The sequence below is a fragment of the Micropterus salmoides genome, unplaced genomic scaffold (genome assembly GCF_014851395.1).
Source record: "Micropterus salmoides isolate LMB-PRFRI ecotype aquatic unplaced genomic scaffold, ASM1485139v1 Ms_hic_scaffold_138, whole genome shotgun sequence".
In the NCBI taxonomy this organism is placed as follows: domain Eukaryota; kingdom Metazoa; phylum Chordata; class Actinopteri; order Centrarchiformes; family Centrarchidae; genus Micropterus; species Micropterus salmoides.
Window position 1 is genome coordinate 5,096 of NW_024040463.1, and position 18,509 is coordinate 23,604.

The 18,509-nt window shown below is 43.6% G+C and overlaps 1 protein-coding gene across 1 annotated transcript; it reads left to right on the forward strand.

Annotated features, from left to right (window-relative positions):
- The first annotated feature begins 1,177 nt into the window (after window positions 1-1,177).
- On the forward strand, window positions 1,178-4,722 carry LOC119901564 (protein snail homolog Sna-like). The gene is made up of 3 exons (XM_038717140.1): window positions 1,178-1,476; window positions 2,012-2,536; window positions 3,225-4,722. The coding sequence occupies exons 1-3, from the start codon at window positions 1,401-1,403 to the stop codon at window positions 3,407-3,409; spliced, it is 786 nt and encodes a 261-aa protein (XP_038573068.1). The 5' UTR covers window positions 1,178-1,400; the 3' UTR covers window positions 3,410-4,722.
- The last annotated feature ends 13,787 nt before the right edge of the window (window positions 4,723-18,509 follow it).

Here is an 18,509-nt window from a genome sequence, read left to right on the forward strand (position 1 = left end):
CCTAAAGACAGCAGTGAGGACGCCTGCAGCAGGGTGGGGAGTAACTTGTTACAAGTAACTTAACGGAAATAAGCCATTGCCTTTTCACATTGCTTTATTATTATATTTTTACTCTTTAATCCAATATTTTCTTTGGGCTAGTAATCTACTCTTAATTTCGCTACATTTTCAATTCATAACTTAACCAGTCTGTGATCTGCATTTTGCTTCATTAACCGAAATGAGTCATCCGGGCTGTGTGCGCTCGGTTACGCAGAAGAGCCCGGTGTAATTTGCTTCTCCTTTTTTTATGATCAGTCATTTCACAGGTGATCGTAAACCTCTGTAATAGCGCTCTCCAGGGTCCATTGGTATGAACTGCTGATATTGCATTACTCACTTTATACCAGGAGATGGTGCAGCTACTCTACGGAAGTTGTCATGAAGAGCTAAGCCTGAGACAGCCTGCGTATCAAGGTGTAGCCTTATTAAATAAAGTGTGACACGTCTGGCACACCGGCCACTCTGAGAATAGTGCTTTTAATAAAATTTTTAAAAAAAAGGTCTCGGACAAGCCCCCTTAACTCTGATGTAATGAAAATTTGTGTTTAGGATAAATATTATGCTCATTCATTCATAATGGTTTTGTTTTTAAGGCCATATTCCCTTCCAAATACCGAAATGAGGAAAACACCGGTGACTGGCAGAATGAGAACAAGCCAGTGACCACTGCCCAAAGTGATCGAAAGACATGCAGATTAGGTTTATTTATCTTTGCTCTGTGGTAGACTTTCTACCTGTCCTGTAGGCTGCAGTGGGCAGTTTGATGGTTGTTTCGCAGCACACATTAGAAGCAGCATGCCGTCAGTATTCACACTAGAAGCTGTCGCGTTTAAAACCTGGATTCAACTACGCCGTAGAACTGGCAAATTGTTTTTCTTCACATTTCCAGGTATCTGCCTCTTTGATTATAAGTTTGCACACTCACTTAGGCTACATACAGAATTCACAATAATTTGCCATTGTTCCTTCACCTCATCTTGTCTGCAGGTTAACACCAATGGATTCCCGTGTGTGAGCGCTGCGAGGCTCGTGTTTTTGTTGTTGTAAAGTGTGTGAGAATGAAGGCTTCATCCTGAGCATTTGAGCAGTGATTTGGGAGGTGGGGAGGGCCCTAGGGGCGAGCACACCCCTGCTGCCTGTGTCAGAGTATTTCAGAACAGAGGCCAGCATTTAGCCATTCTGCATGAAAGCCGTACACACACTTGTCTGCTCAAGTCCACTCTTAACTTGTGGATTTAGGAGGATATTTCTCTGTTTCCTGCGGATCCGAGGACCACGATTTGATTTCCTTTCTTTATTCTTGCTGAAACTGTGCGTCGCGAGGACACTTTTACGCACAGTTTGCACTCACAAGGACAATGCCTCGATCCTTCTTAGTCAAAAAGTACTTCGCTAAACAAAAGCCAAACTACAGTGAACTGGAATGTCAGAATGGTGAGTAATGATTTTGGTTTCTTGTATGATTTATGAAATCATCCTTAGATGAGTGCGCAAACGAGACAGAAAACCACCTGTTTTCTTACGTGTAGTTGCGACATTTTAGTTAAATATAGCTACATTTCGGAAATACACTGTTTTTGTGCTTCTTCTTCTTTTTTTGCCCCGGTTCAACCACAAACCTGACTACTCCCCGTTCAAGTCGGGGCCCGTTAGTTAGGCTACACGTTCTCCCTTTCTGCAACCAGACAGAGCTCCATTCATGTTACAACCCCTTGTGAATACGTGGGAGGAAACGGCCAATAGAGCATTCCCATGACTTCAGCTTTATGCTCAGTAATTGCTGAGAAAACAAGAATTTATCACCTAAATATAAATATAGATGTAAAGGTGTAGTTAGTGAAAGCAAAAAAACACTCATTTTAAAGGGTGAATTTGTATTGCTCTTTAATTAAATCAAATATCATTGAACTTTTTGTGTTCTGTCTGATACTGAGTGTATGTTTGAACCGTCCTCTCCCTTCTGTCTCAGACACTTTACTGGAGAGGTATCCTCTTGCTGAGCTCTCATCAGGAGACAACACCTCCACTGCCACCTGCTTCACAACAGGTCTGGTGTGGGACCTGAGCGTCTTGCCCGCCCTCTACCTGCCCACCTCCCAAACAGAGCCCTCTGCCACACCGGGCCCCCTGGACCTCAGCTCCCCATCCAGCCTCAGCAGCAGCGCCAGCAGTTGTGGAGAGGAGGATGAAGGACGCACCTCAGACCCCCCCAGCCCCGAACCTGTACACACATATGCCCCTCGCCAGCGGATGAAATGCACCGGCGTTATGCCTCACATCAGTCCCCCTGAGGAGGAGGAGGAGGAGGAGAGAGAGGCCCCCGTCACAGCAGCCAGGCCAGCCTTCCTATGCAAACACTGCCCCAAAGAGTACACCAGCCTTGGGGCTCTGAAGATGCACATCCGCTCACACACCCTGCCCTGTGTGTGTACCACCTGTGGAAAGGCTTTCTCCAGGCCGTGGCTGCTGCGCGGCCACATTCGCACACACACAGGTAGGAACCATGTCTACAGACAGTCTACATTATTACACATCTTATGTGCTACATTTCCACTTAAGTGTTGAGTCATGAGTGAAGAAATCAGCATACGTGCTGCAAATCTCCATTTTAGATGTTGTTATTGTGAGTCAGCAGGTCACTCCTTCGGGCTGTGACGCGAGGGAGCAGGGCATACATGACAATCAGTTTGATGAGCTCAGCACTTGATCAGCAGACATTATCACATAGGGAAGCCCTCTGTAGACCCTGCGCTCATTGATCAGTCATTGTGTTTAATGTCCCAGCAACAATGACTCGTCAGGTAATTATCTTATCACGGCTGCTGGGGAAGACAGCAGATTGGGGACACAGGAGAGACAAAAGGTTTAAAGAATGCCTGAAGGCTCTTTTCTATCACTGAGCACTTAGTATCTGCAGCAACTTGTTAGCAAGCTAATCTCATTTGGCTCTGATTGAATCATGCTAATTCAGTCAGACTCTGACCCCACCAACCTACCATGTGCCTCTTCATTATCTTTAGAATGTGTGTGTGTGTGTGTTTGTGTGAGGTGTTAATGGCAGACTCTTGTGAACTCAGAGACGCCTGACTGTTGTCACTGAATGAGGACTGCTGTTATAGCCACATCTAAAGTGACTGCCAGTTAAGTTATATGACTTGTGTTTCCTCCTTATCTCTGTCCAGGTGAGCGGCCATTCTCCTGCCCCCACTGTAACCGGGCCTTCGCTGACCGCTCCAACCTGCGGGCTCATCTGCAGACCCACGCCGAGGTGAAGAAGTACCAGTGTGGCATCTGCTCTCGCACCTTCAGTCGCATGTCGTTACTGCAGAAACACAGCTCCTCGGGGTGCTGCTCCACCACGGCGTGAGACAGCACAAAGAGAGACAGAGGGGACCCGCTCAGGGCAGTGGAGGGCTAGTGGCCACGGAGATGGGGGTCTACAAAAGCCAAGCCGGCCTGTTGATGACCTGTAAGGCCACAAAGAGCTCGAAATGGCCTGCTTTAAGAAACCTGGAGGGAATCAAGCCTCATTATTGGATCTGACTTTACAAGCATTTTAGCTTCTCTGCTCTGTGAAAAAAACATCTGAGGAGCAGATTTTTTTCTTCCAGTCTAGTTTGAGGTCTTGAGGCTGGATCAAATCTGAACAGCACAATGCCGTCAATCACTTGATATCAGCCCCTTTGTTGCTTTTGTGTCCATTCCAAAGACCAAATATGTAGTGAACTCATTGGGTTAAGAGGTGTTCTTTCCTGTCTCTGTCCTGGTGCCGGCCAGCTCAGGATCATGGCCTAGACACAGCTGCTGAGAGGTAGGGGTGCGTGGGTGGAATAAATCTCTCAGCGTGGCTCAAAACACACACACACACACACACACACACACACACACACACACACACAAAAGCAAATGCATACACAGCTGTCCCTGGTACTGTGGCGTAGATAGACGAGGTGCTAACAGGTGCTACAGCCATGACCTTCACTAGTTGATAGCAGGTGACTTCCACTGCCCTTGGTTTGCTTAAGAAAAAAGAGGAAGCATGTCATCACAAAAGAATGGCATCAGTTAGTCTTTTCACCAGTGGGGATCATTTTAAGCCTCTATTTTGACTACATCCAAACCTTCTCTTTAATCTGATGATTTATAGAGATAAGAAAAGCCGTTCTGTCTGTTATGTTCCAAAGAAGCCTCACTTTGCAGCACCACTGCAAGGTTGATGACAACGCAAGCCATGCACTCAAGGTTACCACAGTGTTAATAATGACAGCCAAAGCCATATTTTGTAACTTAAATGAATTCGTGCCTTGAAATTTTATTACTTTTGAAACCAAAAATGTGCCTCTTTTACCTCAGTTAGTATTTGTGGATTTAAAATAAGCAGTGATTGCAGTATTAGTAGAAACTATTGCCAAACAATTTGAAAAACTAGAAGGATGGGACCAAAGATTTTTAAGGTTTACGCCATGGAGACACGGTTGCCTATCATGTGATCAGAACCCTGTAAATGGACAGTACAAAGATGAATTTGTAACTTTCCTAAACATTTTATGGCAGTGTTTATAGTGCAATGATGACGATGTGTTATTTCAATTTTATACCATGCTTGTGTGTTCACTTGTATTTCTTGTATGTTGTAACTGATACATTTTCATTCAATAAAGTAATTTATGTTTATTAAAACTTGCTCCGTCATTTGCACTAGCACAAACTGATCCAGACTGACTTCTTCGATACAATGTGGAAATGGGTGCAGTCGATTCATTGGCTATAAAAGGTCTGTTTGATCATTAACTGGGATGATTTTTGTTCAGCATCTTGATAATGGGCGTGGAGAGTGAACAGACCATTGCGGTGACGCTGATTTGCAGATGTGCAGGTGAACACACTGTGATGGACGGGAACAACTGATTGCACCTGCTTCCAGTTTCCACCTGCCATCTACTTCTCACTGTCACTGTGCAAACACTGCTGGACATTTCAATGTGAGTCTCTGTTTGCCGGTACAGTTGAAAGATAACTTGAGTGAAAGTGAACTTTTGGTTTCAATCAAGCCCAAGATTTAACATGACTTCATACGTGCTCACTACAGCTCTTGAAACGATCTTATGGTGGAATTCTAGTAAGCTATATTGTAGGGTGTGTGTGTATATTTCTTCCTCCTCAGGGAGAGTATAACATTCTCCTCTTGCTTCGCCTAGACAGTGAGTCAGAGTATGCCCAGACTCGAGCTTTAGGTTCCCATGGCTCCTCCGCTCTCCGTCAGTAAGTCAGGCCACTAGTCAGTCAGTTAGTTGGTGTGCGTGGGCTGAGGCCCAGCCGGGCCAGCACAGAGTGAGGTAAGCTGTTCCACGGCACAGTTCCTTATTTCCCTCTGAGTCAGGGAAATGTGCTCACAGCTACCAGCCAGGATGGCCACTGCAGCATGTAGCAGTGACTCACCTCACACACTCAGTACTTCAAACTTGCTGTTTACAGATTCTCCAACATCTGTGCACAAACACCAACCAGGTCAAATATGGAACTAATGTGAGAGTCCTTGATTGTGGTTCCTTTGGCCCTCATGTTCTCACATCTTTTACCCAGGATGCTCTTGGATAGAAGGACTTTTAAAATCTCAGCTGTTGGGAGTTTAGCTCAGGACTATTTTGATGATGTCAGCTGGTATGTCCTGAGGTGGTGTGGGTGTGTTATGCTAGCAAAGACAATTGAAACAAGTCCCTCATTTAAACTTCTCTTTATTCTTGTTTGCTTGTTGTTTGACTTTTTCCGATGGTTTTCATCTACATAGTCTCTCTCATTATCACCTCATTTTTATGGGCCACAATGATGAGATGCTGTGTCTACAGAGTAGGCGAGGAGCTTTACAATTAGTTTTATTTAAAAAAAAGTATTCTATAGATCAACTTTTTAGCATATCTTGCCTTCTTCGATTTTTCTAGTCTTATGAGGTCACCATTGCTGCGGTGGCACAGCCTCATGTGGCCAGCATAAACTCATACATTTCAGATCTTTGCTGCATCACAAGTTACTGTACTTATTTCTGCCTTTTTATAGAGAAATGAAAACACAACATGCTCCCCTTCTTGTTCCTTGGGGAGAATGGAGGGCCTGGATCTGAAATCTGAGAGCGTTTTCCTGCTGTGTGCTTTACAGTGCCAGAGCACTCACTGTAATTTACCAAAAGTGGCTGCTATTTATGCCATAAAGCATGTGTTTAACATTCCTGAACCCCACTGTGTTTGTGTATTCCTCGCTCTCTCACTCGCTTGCTCTCTCCCACTCACTCTCTTGCCTGCCTCTATGGCTGTATTTCTATTTATGTGTGTGTGTATGCAGTGAGTGGAAACGGTCCCTACAGAGCAGCAGCCCTTTCCCTCTTCACAGTAGAATCATCTCTCCCCCTCTGAGACAAGGCCAACAGGAAGTGGGAGTTTACATTGGCCTACTTTACCCCCAAAAAAAAGCAGCCTGGGTCGAGGAGCTGCAGAGCTCAAGTGCTGTTTCTGCTTCTGCTGCTGCTGCACTTTGCCACAACCAGCGCAATGTCCCATCCCCCATCAGCTGTCCCACCCATGGCTGTTTTTTAGCCAAGTTTTCGGGGAGGAGTTGGGTGGCCAGGAACTACAGAATGGCCTTCGGTCCAGCAGCAGTTTGGGCTCATGGCCTGGGAGACAGGAAGGAGCTGTCAGCATCTCATAAACAGGACTCATCCTGCACTCATGACGCACAAGACCTAGAGAGAACTCTCCCAGGAAAAGCCTTCAGACACCCACTTTAACTTCAGACTGTGGTTCAGTCTGGTGCTTGTCAATGACCTGCTAAAGATGTACCATAACATAGACACTTCATATGCCTAGACTTGTGACTATCACCTGAGTACCAGTAGCCATTTTACATGTTACAGTCACTTGATAGCAAGCTGATTACCAGGGGCAGACAATCTAAATGCAGTGTGACCACATTGCCATGTTAAACGGGAATTGCAACGTGTAAAATATACCTCAACAACAGTGGGATCAGTGTGAGTCAGAGTTGTCATGCTTTGCGCTTAAGAATAGAAAGTCTGTGTTGTTTTTATAGCATTCAAGTGATCATCCTATCCTCAACTGTACTCCCCAAGCACCTCTCACCTCATATATTATTTCCTTGGCCTCCTCCACCAAGCTTAGCACCTCTCAGTGTCGGTCACCTTGCTCTAGAGCACTTCATCACTCTCTAATGTTGTGGCGTTAATAACTTTCCCTTTCTAGGTTTGGTGGGAGTTCGTGTCCCTGGAAGATCTTCTGCTGTGTTGTCTCCCTCTTAACACAGTAACATTCAGAGCAGTGATGTGAATGTCGGAACACAGAGCTAATACCTCTCTGCTGAGCTGCAAACAGGCCAGAGACACAACCGCTGCATCTGGTAAATAAGAAGGCCAACAGCGGTAACACCACAAGTATGCTTAATGATGGATTTGATCAGGCTGTGGAGTTGCCCCAAGGCTGGATTGGAGAAGTGGTTGGGTGGGTTAGGGGATGGGGGTAGGGGGGTGCATATTAAAGAGTAATGAATCACACACTCAGTCACAGGGTCGCCGGCTATGAATGTGCTCTCTGTTGGTTTTCCTGGAGCCTGGAGTTTACTAACTGATGACGCAGGCTGGACTTGATCAGAGACATGTGTTGCAGTGGACTCGATGCCAGTGAGAAGCAGAGTGAGAGAGAGGAGAAGGGGGAGAGGTAGAAGGATGGATGGCGCCTGAGCTCTCTGCTTTTCCTCTGTGTGTCCTTCTGGGCATTGCCTCACACTGGGGCTGGTGGGATTGGAGAGGAGGAGGAGGAGGAGGAAAAGGAGGGAGAAAATAAGCCCAGCTTCTACCCTGGGACAGGAAACAAGAGATTCTCAGAGAGTATCCTGACCCAGCTTTCTTATCATTACTTCAAAATCTCACGTACATATTTTTCACATCCCTGCACAAATTGTCATTTAAATAACAGCCAGTTTGTAGATAGATGTGTTTATATGCTATTGTCAGTTTAGCTTTATATTTATGATTCTTGACCTGTAGTATTTGCTTTATCTTTCTAATATTTTCTATCTACTATGTTTATTGTTATGCACCAAAATCCCAAAGCAAATTCCTTGTATTTGTAAACTTATCTGTAATCAATAAAGCTGATTCTGATTCTGAACTTCTTGTGTGGCATCTCAGCGAGCTGAGCATCAGTATGTCTGCTGAACACAACAGCAACCAAAGCAGATTTTCTTCTGACCTTAACAGAATGAATAATAAAGATGGTCGTAATTCTAATGCGACTCTTCTTAATCATACAAGACAATAATCTACAGCCATGCTAGCAGCTCTGCGAGGCTGCAGTTACAGCAGGCACAGATGCTAAAAACATCAGTGTGCTAACCTGCTCACAATGACAAAGCTAACATGCTGATGTTTAGCAGGTATAATGTTGACCATGTCCACCATCTTAGTTTACAGTGTTAGCGTTCTAACATTTGCTAATTTGTACAGCTGATTGGAATGTCTTTGGTTTTGCAGGTTATTGGGGTTAAACCGAAGTAGCCAAATAAAAATTTTGACTAAGTGGTGGTGCTAGGTGAAAAGTTACGATGTCATCAAAGTTACATAACATTTATCTGACACTTTTATCCAAAGTGACTTACAATTGCTATATATGTACGCCTCTGGAGCAACTAGGGGTTAAGTGTCTTGCTCAGGGACACAATGGTGTCTCACAGTGGATTAGAACCTGGGTCTCTCACACCAAAGGCATGTGTCTTATCCACTGCTCCATCACCACCCCTGATGTCAAACTCATTGTGGCACCACAGAAAAAGTCAGGGGATCACCAAATCATACAAATACATCATCTGGACACCATGAATGTCTGTACAAAATTGAATGTCAATCCATCCAATAGTTGCTGAGATATTTCAGTCTGGACCAAAGTGGACAGACAGAACTACAGACTGACATTTCCATCCACAGAGCCACGCTGCTTGCATTGTTAAAAACAGAGAAAGTCACCCTCTCATGTTAAGCCCATACTTTAGACTCCTCTTCAGCTGGCAGTGGAGGAAGTATCACCTGTTTACCACACTAAAATGCACCTGCGCATAATTTCCCAGACAAGGTGCAAAAGGACGTTGAGCTGTAGCCGGAGGCACTGACAGAGTATTATGAAAGATGTAATGTAGATTTGTCAGGACATGTCATGGTGTAACAATGTGTAAACAGCGTCAGGTGGTTCTATGGGAAACAGATTGTCTCCTCACTTGTTCCTTACTTTACATGGTTTTGATTTGTTGAAACTTAAGAAAGCTGTGTGTGAAAGGGAGAAGTACCTACTCGGGCAAGCTGCATCACGCCATGACTGATTGTGTCACACACACGAATATCACTGACAGGAAGAGAATTATTAATTTAGTCATTATAGCATCTATAGCATGTCATTTCCCATGAACAGCCTCACAAAGTTCACAAAGTCTTAAAGCCACAAGCATATGAGGGACGGGCATGTTCGGAGCAGGATTAGGAGTTTGGTTTGTCACTGTTGAAGGCTGAGGTGTCGAGTGCCTCCCATTTGTTCCAATGGGGATCAAAGAAAGTGAATCCTTGAGGCAGTGAGCACCAGGAACAGATGTATGGCATCGAGACACTCCTACAGATAGTAAACACTAATAGTTTGCTTCATGTTCATACACTCACACACAGAGTACATACGACAACAGTCATATTGCCATAAATCACCACAAATGCTGTCACACTGTCTCCAACATCCCCAGATACAAACACACAGATGTAGGTGAACACACACTGAGGTGCTGAGTGCTCTTCTGTGTGGGAGGCCTACGCAGCAGCTGGGTATGATGGAAAACACCCGGCACTCCCACTGACACCCCACAGGCCGTCCCTGTCACTGTGACGCACCGGGGGCTGCTGATTCCCGAAAGGCTCCAAGGCTCCAGACCTGGAGGAGAGCAATATTCACCAGCGGTCCAGCTTTCAAACAACTCCAACCAAACACAGAACCAGTTGATTCTTCACAGTTGGTTGCCAAACAATAGACACACACACGCACACAGGCGAGTAACGCTCGCGCTGTCCCAAATCTATGCACGCACACAGGCAACCCAGTCCTGCGCATGTTGAAGCCATTATCCTGTTGCTTGTTAAGTCATTACTCTATAGCTTGTTATTTTCTCAAGCAAGAAAAGGCAATCTATCCACAAAGGAGTGCTGAGAGATTTGCCACCCGACTGAGCCTTGGGATGTGGGAAGTTACCCTGAAATTTGAGGAATGTGGTGAGGTCTGAAACCTAAGGAATAGAGAAAAAAAGTCATCTTCTGGAACAGTGAAGCTTCTTTCCCCGAGTCTCCAGGTCGTAGCTGCAGCCAAGATTGTACGAGATGTCCACGGGGAGGGAGTATTATAGACATTACTGATGACAGTGCAGAAAAGTTTCAGTCCACCAATGGGACATGGAGGAACTGACTCTCTAGTCTGAGAGCTTTGACATATTCACGGTGGATCTCAGACATCTGGTTTCCATTTCCCTCCTCTCCTAAGACAGTGAGTGCTGGCAGCAGGGCTTTTCAATGAAATCGTCTATTCGACTTCCTGTGCTATCAGTTTAGCATAAGTGTGTGCACCACAAAGGGCAATGAAAGCAATGCTCAACACATATGCAGTTATTAATGTGAACTGCACTGCTTTCCTTCAGGGTTTTTTATTTTTTAGATCCCCACCCCCAAGCCCTGACGCCAGCCTCCGGATTTATTAGCAGGAACACCCCATGAGCAGCCATTTTCACAGCATCCTCTCCACTCTGCCCCACACTAGGGAAACTTGCAAACCAGCACACTCTCACCACACTGCTAATGAGTGACACATGCCCCCTAGCTCCGCCGCTGACACCTAAGATCAAAGCCCTGGAAGAGAGGGGGACTGGTTAAAACATTAAACCCAGACCCCCTCATCCCTATTCACCTCCTCTTTGACACCCACGCGATATGTTTGATGGCAGCCAAATGGTGACCCACCTGTCCTTTCTACATTTAACACAAGCGGCAGCGGTGTGGCTGTCTTGAGCTTCCCTTCACAGCACCAATGTCAGGGCGAAATAATGTGTATTCCAGCTGCGTGTGATAAAAGATCAGATAACACCATCCAGATATGTTGCATGTCAATGTGAGAGACATGAACGAGACATTGTGCACAGTCAAAACTATTCATGTGCACTAAAGATTGTAGGTGGACAGATTAAAGGAGGAAATGGATAAATGGAAACCTGATAGCGAAAGTCTGCATCAACACGGAATCTCTCGCCCCATGATCCTTGCAGTCCTTTTTGTAATTAAATCAATTGCTTCACCCATCTGAAATATTGTCCGAGAACTTTCCATACTGCTGAAGGGCGTCGAGAACAGAGCGGGTAGACAAGAGAAGGAGGGAAGGGGTGGGGGGGTGGGGGGCTAACCAGGGCAAAGGCAGGAAATCCCAGTGCAGCATGAACTATTTTCCTCCATAGTTCCACCAGAACAGCTCTTTGTACCAGTCCCCCACCCCCCTCCATCAGGCCACTCTGACAACCATCCACTGCTGTTCTACGAGGCAACCGCACACCGCCACCACCGTGAAAAAAACAATCCAAACCTCTGTCACACACACACATACATGTACGCAGTTCACTTGTGGGCTGTTACTCAGCAGTGCTGGGGTTGTGGAGTGGGGATCAAAAGCTTGGGGTTCCCCTCCATCTCAGTCCGAAGTCCCACTGTGGTTAGGCCATAGACAGCGAGGCACCTTATTTTACACAGAGCCCCCAAATGCCAAAAACACTCAAGTGCACAAAAGAAGAAGTGGTCTTTCCTGCTAAACAAATACAGCACAGGAGGAAAACGATCTGTTGCAAATTGAGGCCTTTTTCTTTCTCGTCCTTTTTCCTCAAACATTCCTTGGCAACAACTCTCAATCCCCTCACAGTATCAGTTGATCATGGAGGACGCACATGCTGTTCATGTGACTCCACTGAGGAGATGGCTCTGCAGAGGCATATTGCAACAAAACTCAATTCTGTCCGGGACTCGCATTTCACAGTGACACACATTCCACTTCATTAAGGCAGAACGGTTAGAGGAACAAGAGAAATCCAGGTCAGTGACACTCGTGAAGGACCAGGAAAGCAAAGATCAGAGTTTGACTCCCCTGCCACACCACGATACCCGCTGAAAGTGTGTTTCCATATTGCAACATCAAATCCAGACACTGCTGATTTGTTGCAGAGCGGGAACCTGGCCTGTGATTGACTTGGATTTATTTTATGCACCAGTGAGACCCCATGCAAAGACTTAATGGCCTCCAAAAAAGCCCACAGCCAGATTTTTTCAACTCAGAACTGTAGAAGTGGCAAGTGTGAGTATAGTGGGTGGGAGTAGGCAAGGCACCTTGCAACAGCTGGTCTGAATTATCCGTGGGGTCGGGGGTAGTCAGCTCGGGGAGGCGAGGAGACTTCTGGCGCCAGGATCGGGCCAGCAGGTCAGGGAGGATGACGATTACCAAAATACTAGCAGGCAGCCATAGCCCTGTAGAGAGGGGGTGTTCCTGGCTCACACCGCTCATAGCTACAGGATGGGCAGGCGAGCGGACGACCATGGGGGAGTGTGAGTGTGTGTGTGTGTGTGAGAGTGTGTGTGTGTGTGTGTGTGAGAGAGAGAGGGACGCTCCTACTTCCACTTCCTATGAGATAGCCCCTTCCTGTCATTGAGAAACATACAGAAACACCTTGTTAATGACTTTTAGGTGCATTGTTTAGTCAATACAACAAGGCAAGTGTATCAGGGTTTATATAATATATTAATGTACCATATGTTTTATTTTGTAAAACGGAGCTTTTGTTTTTTTCCGTTTGCCGTAAAACCAGCTGCGCGCAAGGTGCAGTTCACTCACAAGGTTCCTTTTGTGCTTCCTTTCAGAATGAACTGACCACATGTAGACAGATTAAAAATTGTGAGGTTAGTGGTCACATAAAGGAACATAGCTCCCTCTGCTGGCGATGGTTCAGCACTGCACGCAGACGGATAGAAGGAGAATTAAAGGATAAATAATGTCACCAAAAAAAGTGGAAATGTGTGCCCACGGTAGAGTTTATAAAAAGGATTTTAATATAACAACTTCTCAAGCTTCAACATCAAGACAAAGCACTCAGCTACACTGAAGATGACAATAACATGATGACAAAGAGATGACATAACTCTTTGTCCAAATCTAGAATTAAAATAATGCACTTATGTTCAACCAAACACTGTCTGAGCCACATTAATGATAAAATATGCAGTTCTTTAATTTATTACTTTGTCTTTTCTTAAGGTTAATGCAAAAGCTATTAAAAATAGTCTCAATGAGGCAGACATCTTACTAATGCATCACGTCACTTCTTTTTCTTGATTCACTGGCTAGTGTCACTGTGATGGGTTTAGTTATAGTGAACAACCCAATTTTAGCAGTTCTTTGGTTGCTGCAAACAGAACTTTTACAAGATATTGACCCTGCTGTATGTTTTCTTGTGTCAGGTTTCCCCAGATACAGCACTACTAGATACACTGTGAGGCCACACCTCAACCCAAATAAAAGACTGACCTTTGTATGCGTATTAAAATACATTAAATTACTGTGTTCTCATACAGCTTTACAAAATCTATTTGACACATTTAATTACATTCAAAGAGTCTGACTGCTGTTGTATAAGACTGAACACAGCAAATTACACCCCTCAGGCCATGTCCAATGACTGCACGCCAGTTTCTATTTTGAGAAATAACTGGAAATCATATTAGTGGACATAACAGACTCTAAAGGCAAATCACTCCATTATACCCAGAAGTTTGGTCTGACTTGTTACCGAAATGAATAGTTGAAGTTGTAAAACTTCAGAGATTACTGCTGTAAAGTATTCTTTAGCAGGCTAACGGAAAGATGTACTACAGTAAAGTCAGAAATTCACCTCAGCTTCCTCTCTTTTTGACCAATTTTATCAGGCATATAAATAGTCCTGTTCAACCGCATCTTCAGGTAAAGCATTTCATGTGAGACCAGTCAAAACTAATATCATACAGGCAACAATGTAATATGCACATTCAGAGAAAGCGTGTGTGATTAATCCTCTGCAGCACTAGAGGGTAGCATTGGTCACCCTTGGCCAGGATCACAACAGTTTCCACCAAAATGTCAAATTGGCTTCACATTTTCAATCCTGTTTTTACTGACAGTTGACTCAATGACCTGTAAGGGAGTGACCCTTTACAGACATCCATAAGATTTTCTTTCACCTCTGTTCTAGCGTCAGCCACAGGTGAGAAGACTGCTCCTGAGACTCCAGCCTCTGATGTTCACACTATTCAAGTACTGCCAATTAGGAGATGATCACAGACTGCTAACACACTTTCGTTTTGTGCGCTAAATGCAGTAAGAGAGAAGAGGAGAGCTGAGACACACGCAGTGCCAGCTGTCCAAGTGTCTGGCCTGCTGCCGAGAAGTAGCACTTCCCTGAATGCCAAGCTGATCCTTCTGTTACGTCTAGGAGAGTGAAGCAGGAGCACAGGGCTTTCCCTCAGGACTCTCTTCACCTGCTCCTGCTCCAACTTCTCACTGCTCAACATCCTGGGGCCCCACATAGCTCCAACTAGCTGTTAAATGTTGGCACGATTTCTCAGAGGCCTGGGAAGGAAGGTTTAGGTGGGACAGAGGCCGATGCCATCTGCTGGTAAGGCTACTGATACCTATAGAGCCAAGCAACACATCACTGCTGTTTTTGCACATATTCATTTTTCTTTATACTGTGAACATTTGCACATTCTTTCCATCCTTTTGTTTTAATACAAAATTTTGTATTTATTGTGGTGTTTATGACTTATGGTATAGGTTGTATTTTTTTCTTTTACTTTGTTTATTTTGACTGTTATGCACCACAACACCAAGGCAAATTCCTTGTATGTGAAAACATACTTGATAATAATGATTCTGATCACACATTTCCCGTAAGTCATAATTAGACCTTCTTTTTAAACTTGCAGGTATTACTTATTTTCTAAATATGGTAACAAGTACTGATATTGGTATTATCTGTAACACAACAAATATGTATATATGGAACTATTGTAGAAATGCTTTTGTCTGACCGTATCATTTCATCTGCCCCACAGCCGATATCCAACTAAAATCTTTTATCAGCAGTCTTCTGTGTGTCTTTGCCGTTATGTCCTTCCCTCTCTTTCACTGTGTCCACCTCTCCCCCTGACCAAGCACATCAAATGCAGTATACTTTATCTTCCCTCTGTACGAGAGGCCTGTTGTCTCTCTTATGTCTGGCTGCTCCATATACATTTAACTGTGGTACCTATAAAATGCAGCTTCCACTCTATAGTGTAAATTTGATATGATTTTTTTTTACCTCTAAACTAAAATTAACAACATATATTACATACGTAATAATTCACACTAAAATGTGAGAAGGACAAATTAAATTTGAAGATTCATGTGTTATTCTTTTTCTGACGACATGCCACATGATCACATGTCCCTCTTGGACACAATAAATGCTGGATGCCTGTATCTGCAGGGCCCAGCTTTTCAAAAAATGTAATCTGGATCAAATTGATCTGGATTTGGAAATCCCATGTTTTGCTATCCAGGATCACCTGATCCATTTTACTTTTATGCCCGTTTTTTAAAGGAACATTGGATTGGATCACTGTGATCCCAATACCAAATTTCAGGATTACCAAATCCTGTTTACCAGAGCCTTAAATAGAACCAACAGTGTAGCCTACTGGCTTAGCAAAGAACAACAGGTAGGCAACATGCTGGTGGCCGCAAATAGCCATTGTTTATTTTAATTTTAAGAAACAGAAACACTGTAACAAACAAACATTTTACTTTCCTTATTTTGTTATAATGTTAAATAACAAAACAAAAACAATACTATCAATAGCCAAAAATCATTCACAGGACAGATACCAGCTCTTTCCATCTCTGCCTGTAGGAGATGTATCTCCATCTGCGATTTTTTCTGCTGCAGTTGGGTAAGCAATATTTGTTCTTTACCCAGTTCAATTTGTATTTCTCCTCTTTCAGTTTCCCGTTTCAGTAACAACTCATAGCTGTCACCATCCTGGTTTGTAGCGCTTTTATGTGGGACTTTCTACCAAGTCATTGGTGACAATATGGGAGTGAGAAAAGCAACCGTGAGTAATGTGGTGAAGGTTATGTCAGTAGCACTGGGAAGTCTGATCAATCAATTTGTTTCCTTTCCCAAGGATGGCCAGACAGCTCAGACTAAGCACAAGTTTTTTCAAATGGGGAACATGCCTAGCACTCACGTGCATATCCAAGCACCTTGTGAAATGGAGTGGGAGTATGTCAATTGAAAGGGGAGGCACAGCATCAACATCCAACCTGTGTTCAACACCGACCTGATAATAACCAGCTGTATTGTGAAATGGCAAGGGTCTGTTCATGATGCACGTATTCTACGAGAGAGTGCACTATACAGAGAGCTTCAATCCCACCGACCAAATGGCATAGTGTTGGGAGACAGCGCGTATCCACTCCTGCCATGGCTAATGACCCCTTTTCCAGTTGCAAACACACCTGAGCAGGCACGCTTCAACTCTTCACATTGCAAAACAAGATGTGCCATTGAGGGCTTAAATGGAGTCCCGAAGAGACGGTTTGCGTGTCTTAACTACTTGTGAGTACAACCCAAGGTGGCATGCAACATAATCCTTGCCTGTATTGTTTTGCATAACATCGCCACCAGGCGTCATGTCCCTCTTGATGACAATTTTGATGGACCTGAGCCTGATGTAGAACCAGAACAGCTGCCAATGTTCTTACCTAATGAAGGACACACTGGACATGCAATTAGAGATGCAATAGAGATGCTACTGAATGACTGAGTATATTTGTTGTTGTCATTGCCATTAATTATAGAGCTGTGAGCAACAGTGACTTTAATTTGACAGCTGATAGCTTTGAGATTTTAGATTTTTTTGTTTTTGTTTACCATATCTCATTAGATGTGACATGCTTTGTATATGCTTCAAATATGAAAAAATGTATATATCATCAGTATAGTAACATTGATTTTGTGATCATTCACTTCAACTCTCTGGTTTTATTTGGTTCAAGAAATCACAACTGAATCCACCCTTCTGATGGGATCAGGATAATCCTGTTTTTTTGGATCAAATAGATCCCAAACTGAGTTCAAAGTTTTGAAAAACCCAAAGGGCAGGTTTGATCCAGATCAAATGTAAGATCGGATTACATCCCTCTTTTGCTTTTGAACTGGGCCCAGAAGATTGCAAAGGATGGATCAGACACGTTTCCCAGGCCGTATTGCAGGAGAGGACATAGGTTGATGTGGATGAGAACACAACATGGATGACTGGCACTGTTGTATTTCTATATTTGTAGCTATCCTGTGCATGTATGTATAGTGAATATGTATAGTTTTGTATTGCATTACTGGAATTATTTTAGTTTCATTCTGTGCACTTTCAGTTACTCTGTGCATGACACTAAAAAGCCTGCTGAAGCCTATTCCAGCATTTCTGATTCATTTCTGGGACATATACTCTAAGGTAGCACAATCCATGCAATGTTGAAGTGATTTTTGTTCTAATGGAATCTTAGTCTTAAACAAGAGATACGTAAATAAATACTTTACAAAGATAATAGTGACACTAAATGTTATTCTACAGTCAAGTGTTACATTTGTTGTCAGTGTTCGGGTACACAAGTTGATCCTGAGATGTGTATAAAGTGTTTTGGTTGCATTTGTGCATTTTGGATGTGAGATTGACTGATGTGTTGAGCTTCATGTTGCTAAAGAGAACTGTGGAAATCATTTTGAAAACGTGAACTCCTATAGAGAAATTACTTTTGTATTGTAAAAGAAAACAGTAATGAACACACGCAAGAGTAAGCAGTAATCAGAGCGACTAACTCAGTTTGTCACTGAATCTGTTGTATTCACACATTTGAAAACAACAATAAATCTACATTCCGTTGTAACAAAATGAACTGTGATGTTTATTGTGTTTTGAGAATGAATATTTAAAGATTTAAAGATATTACAGAAATTTAGTTTGGACGCTGTATAGCTCTTTTCCAGAGAGGTACATCAATCAGGGAGCTCTAACAGCTAAATTGTTGTTGTTAATAATTCATTTATTAAGGTTTTATAGTGGAGCAATAATCAATTAACAACAAAGTATAGGGTTGCTACTAGCCTATAAAAAGTTTGACTTAGTAGTCATAGTTGTACTTTCTCTTATTAGGCTCATATTTACTACAGAACTGTTTGAAAGCTGAGCCACAGGTCTGCTCAGGTCTCTGTTCTGTGTTTGCTCACAGAGTCTGTCTCTCAGCTTCAGCTGATATTTCCCCTGAGTGATCTCTGTCAGT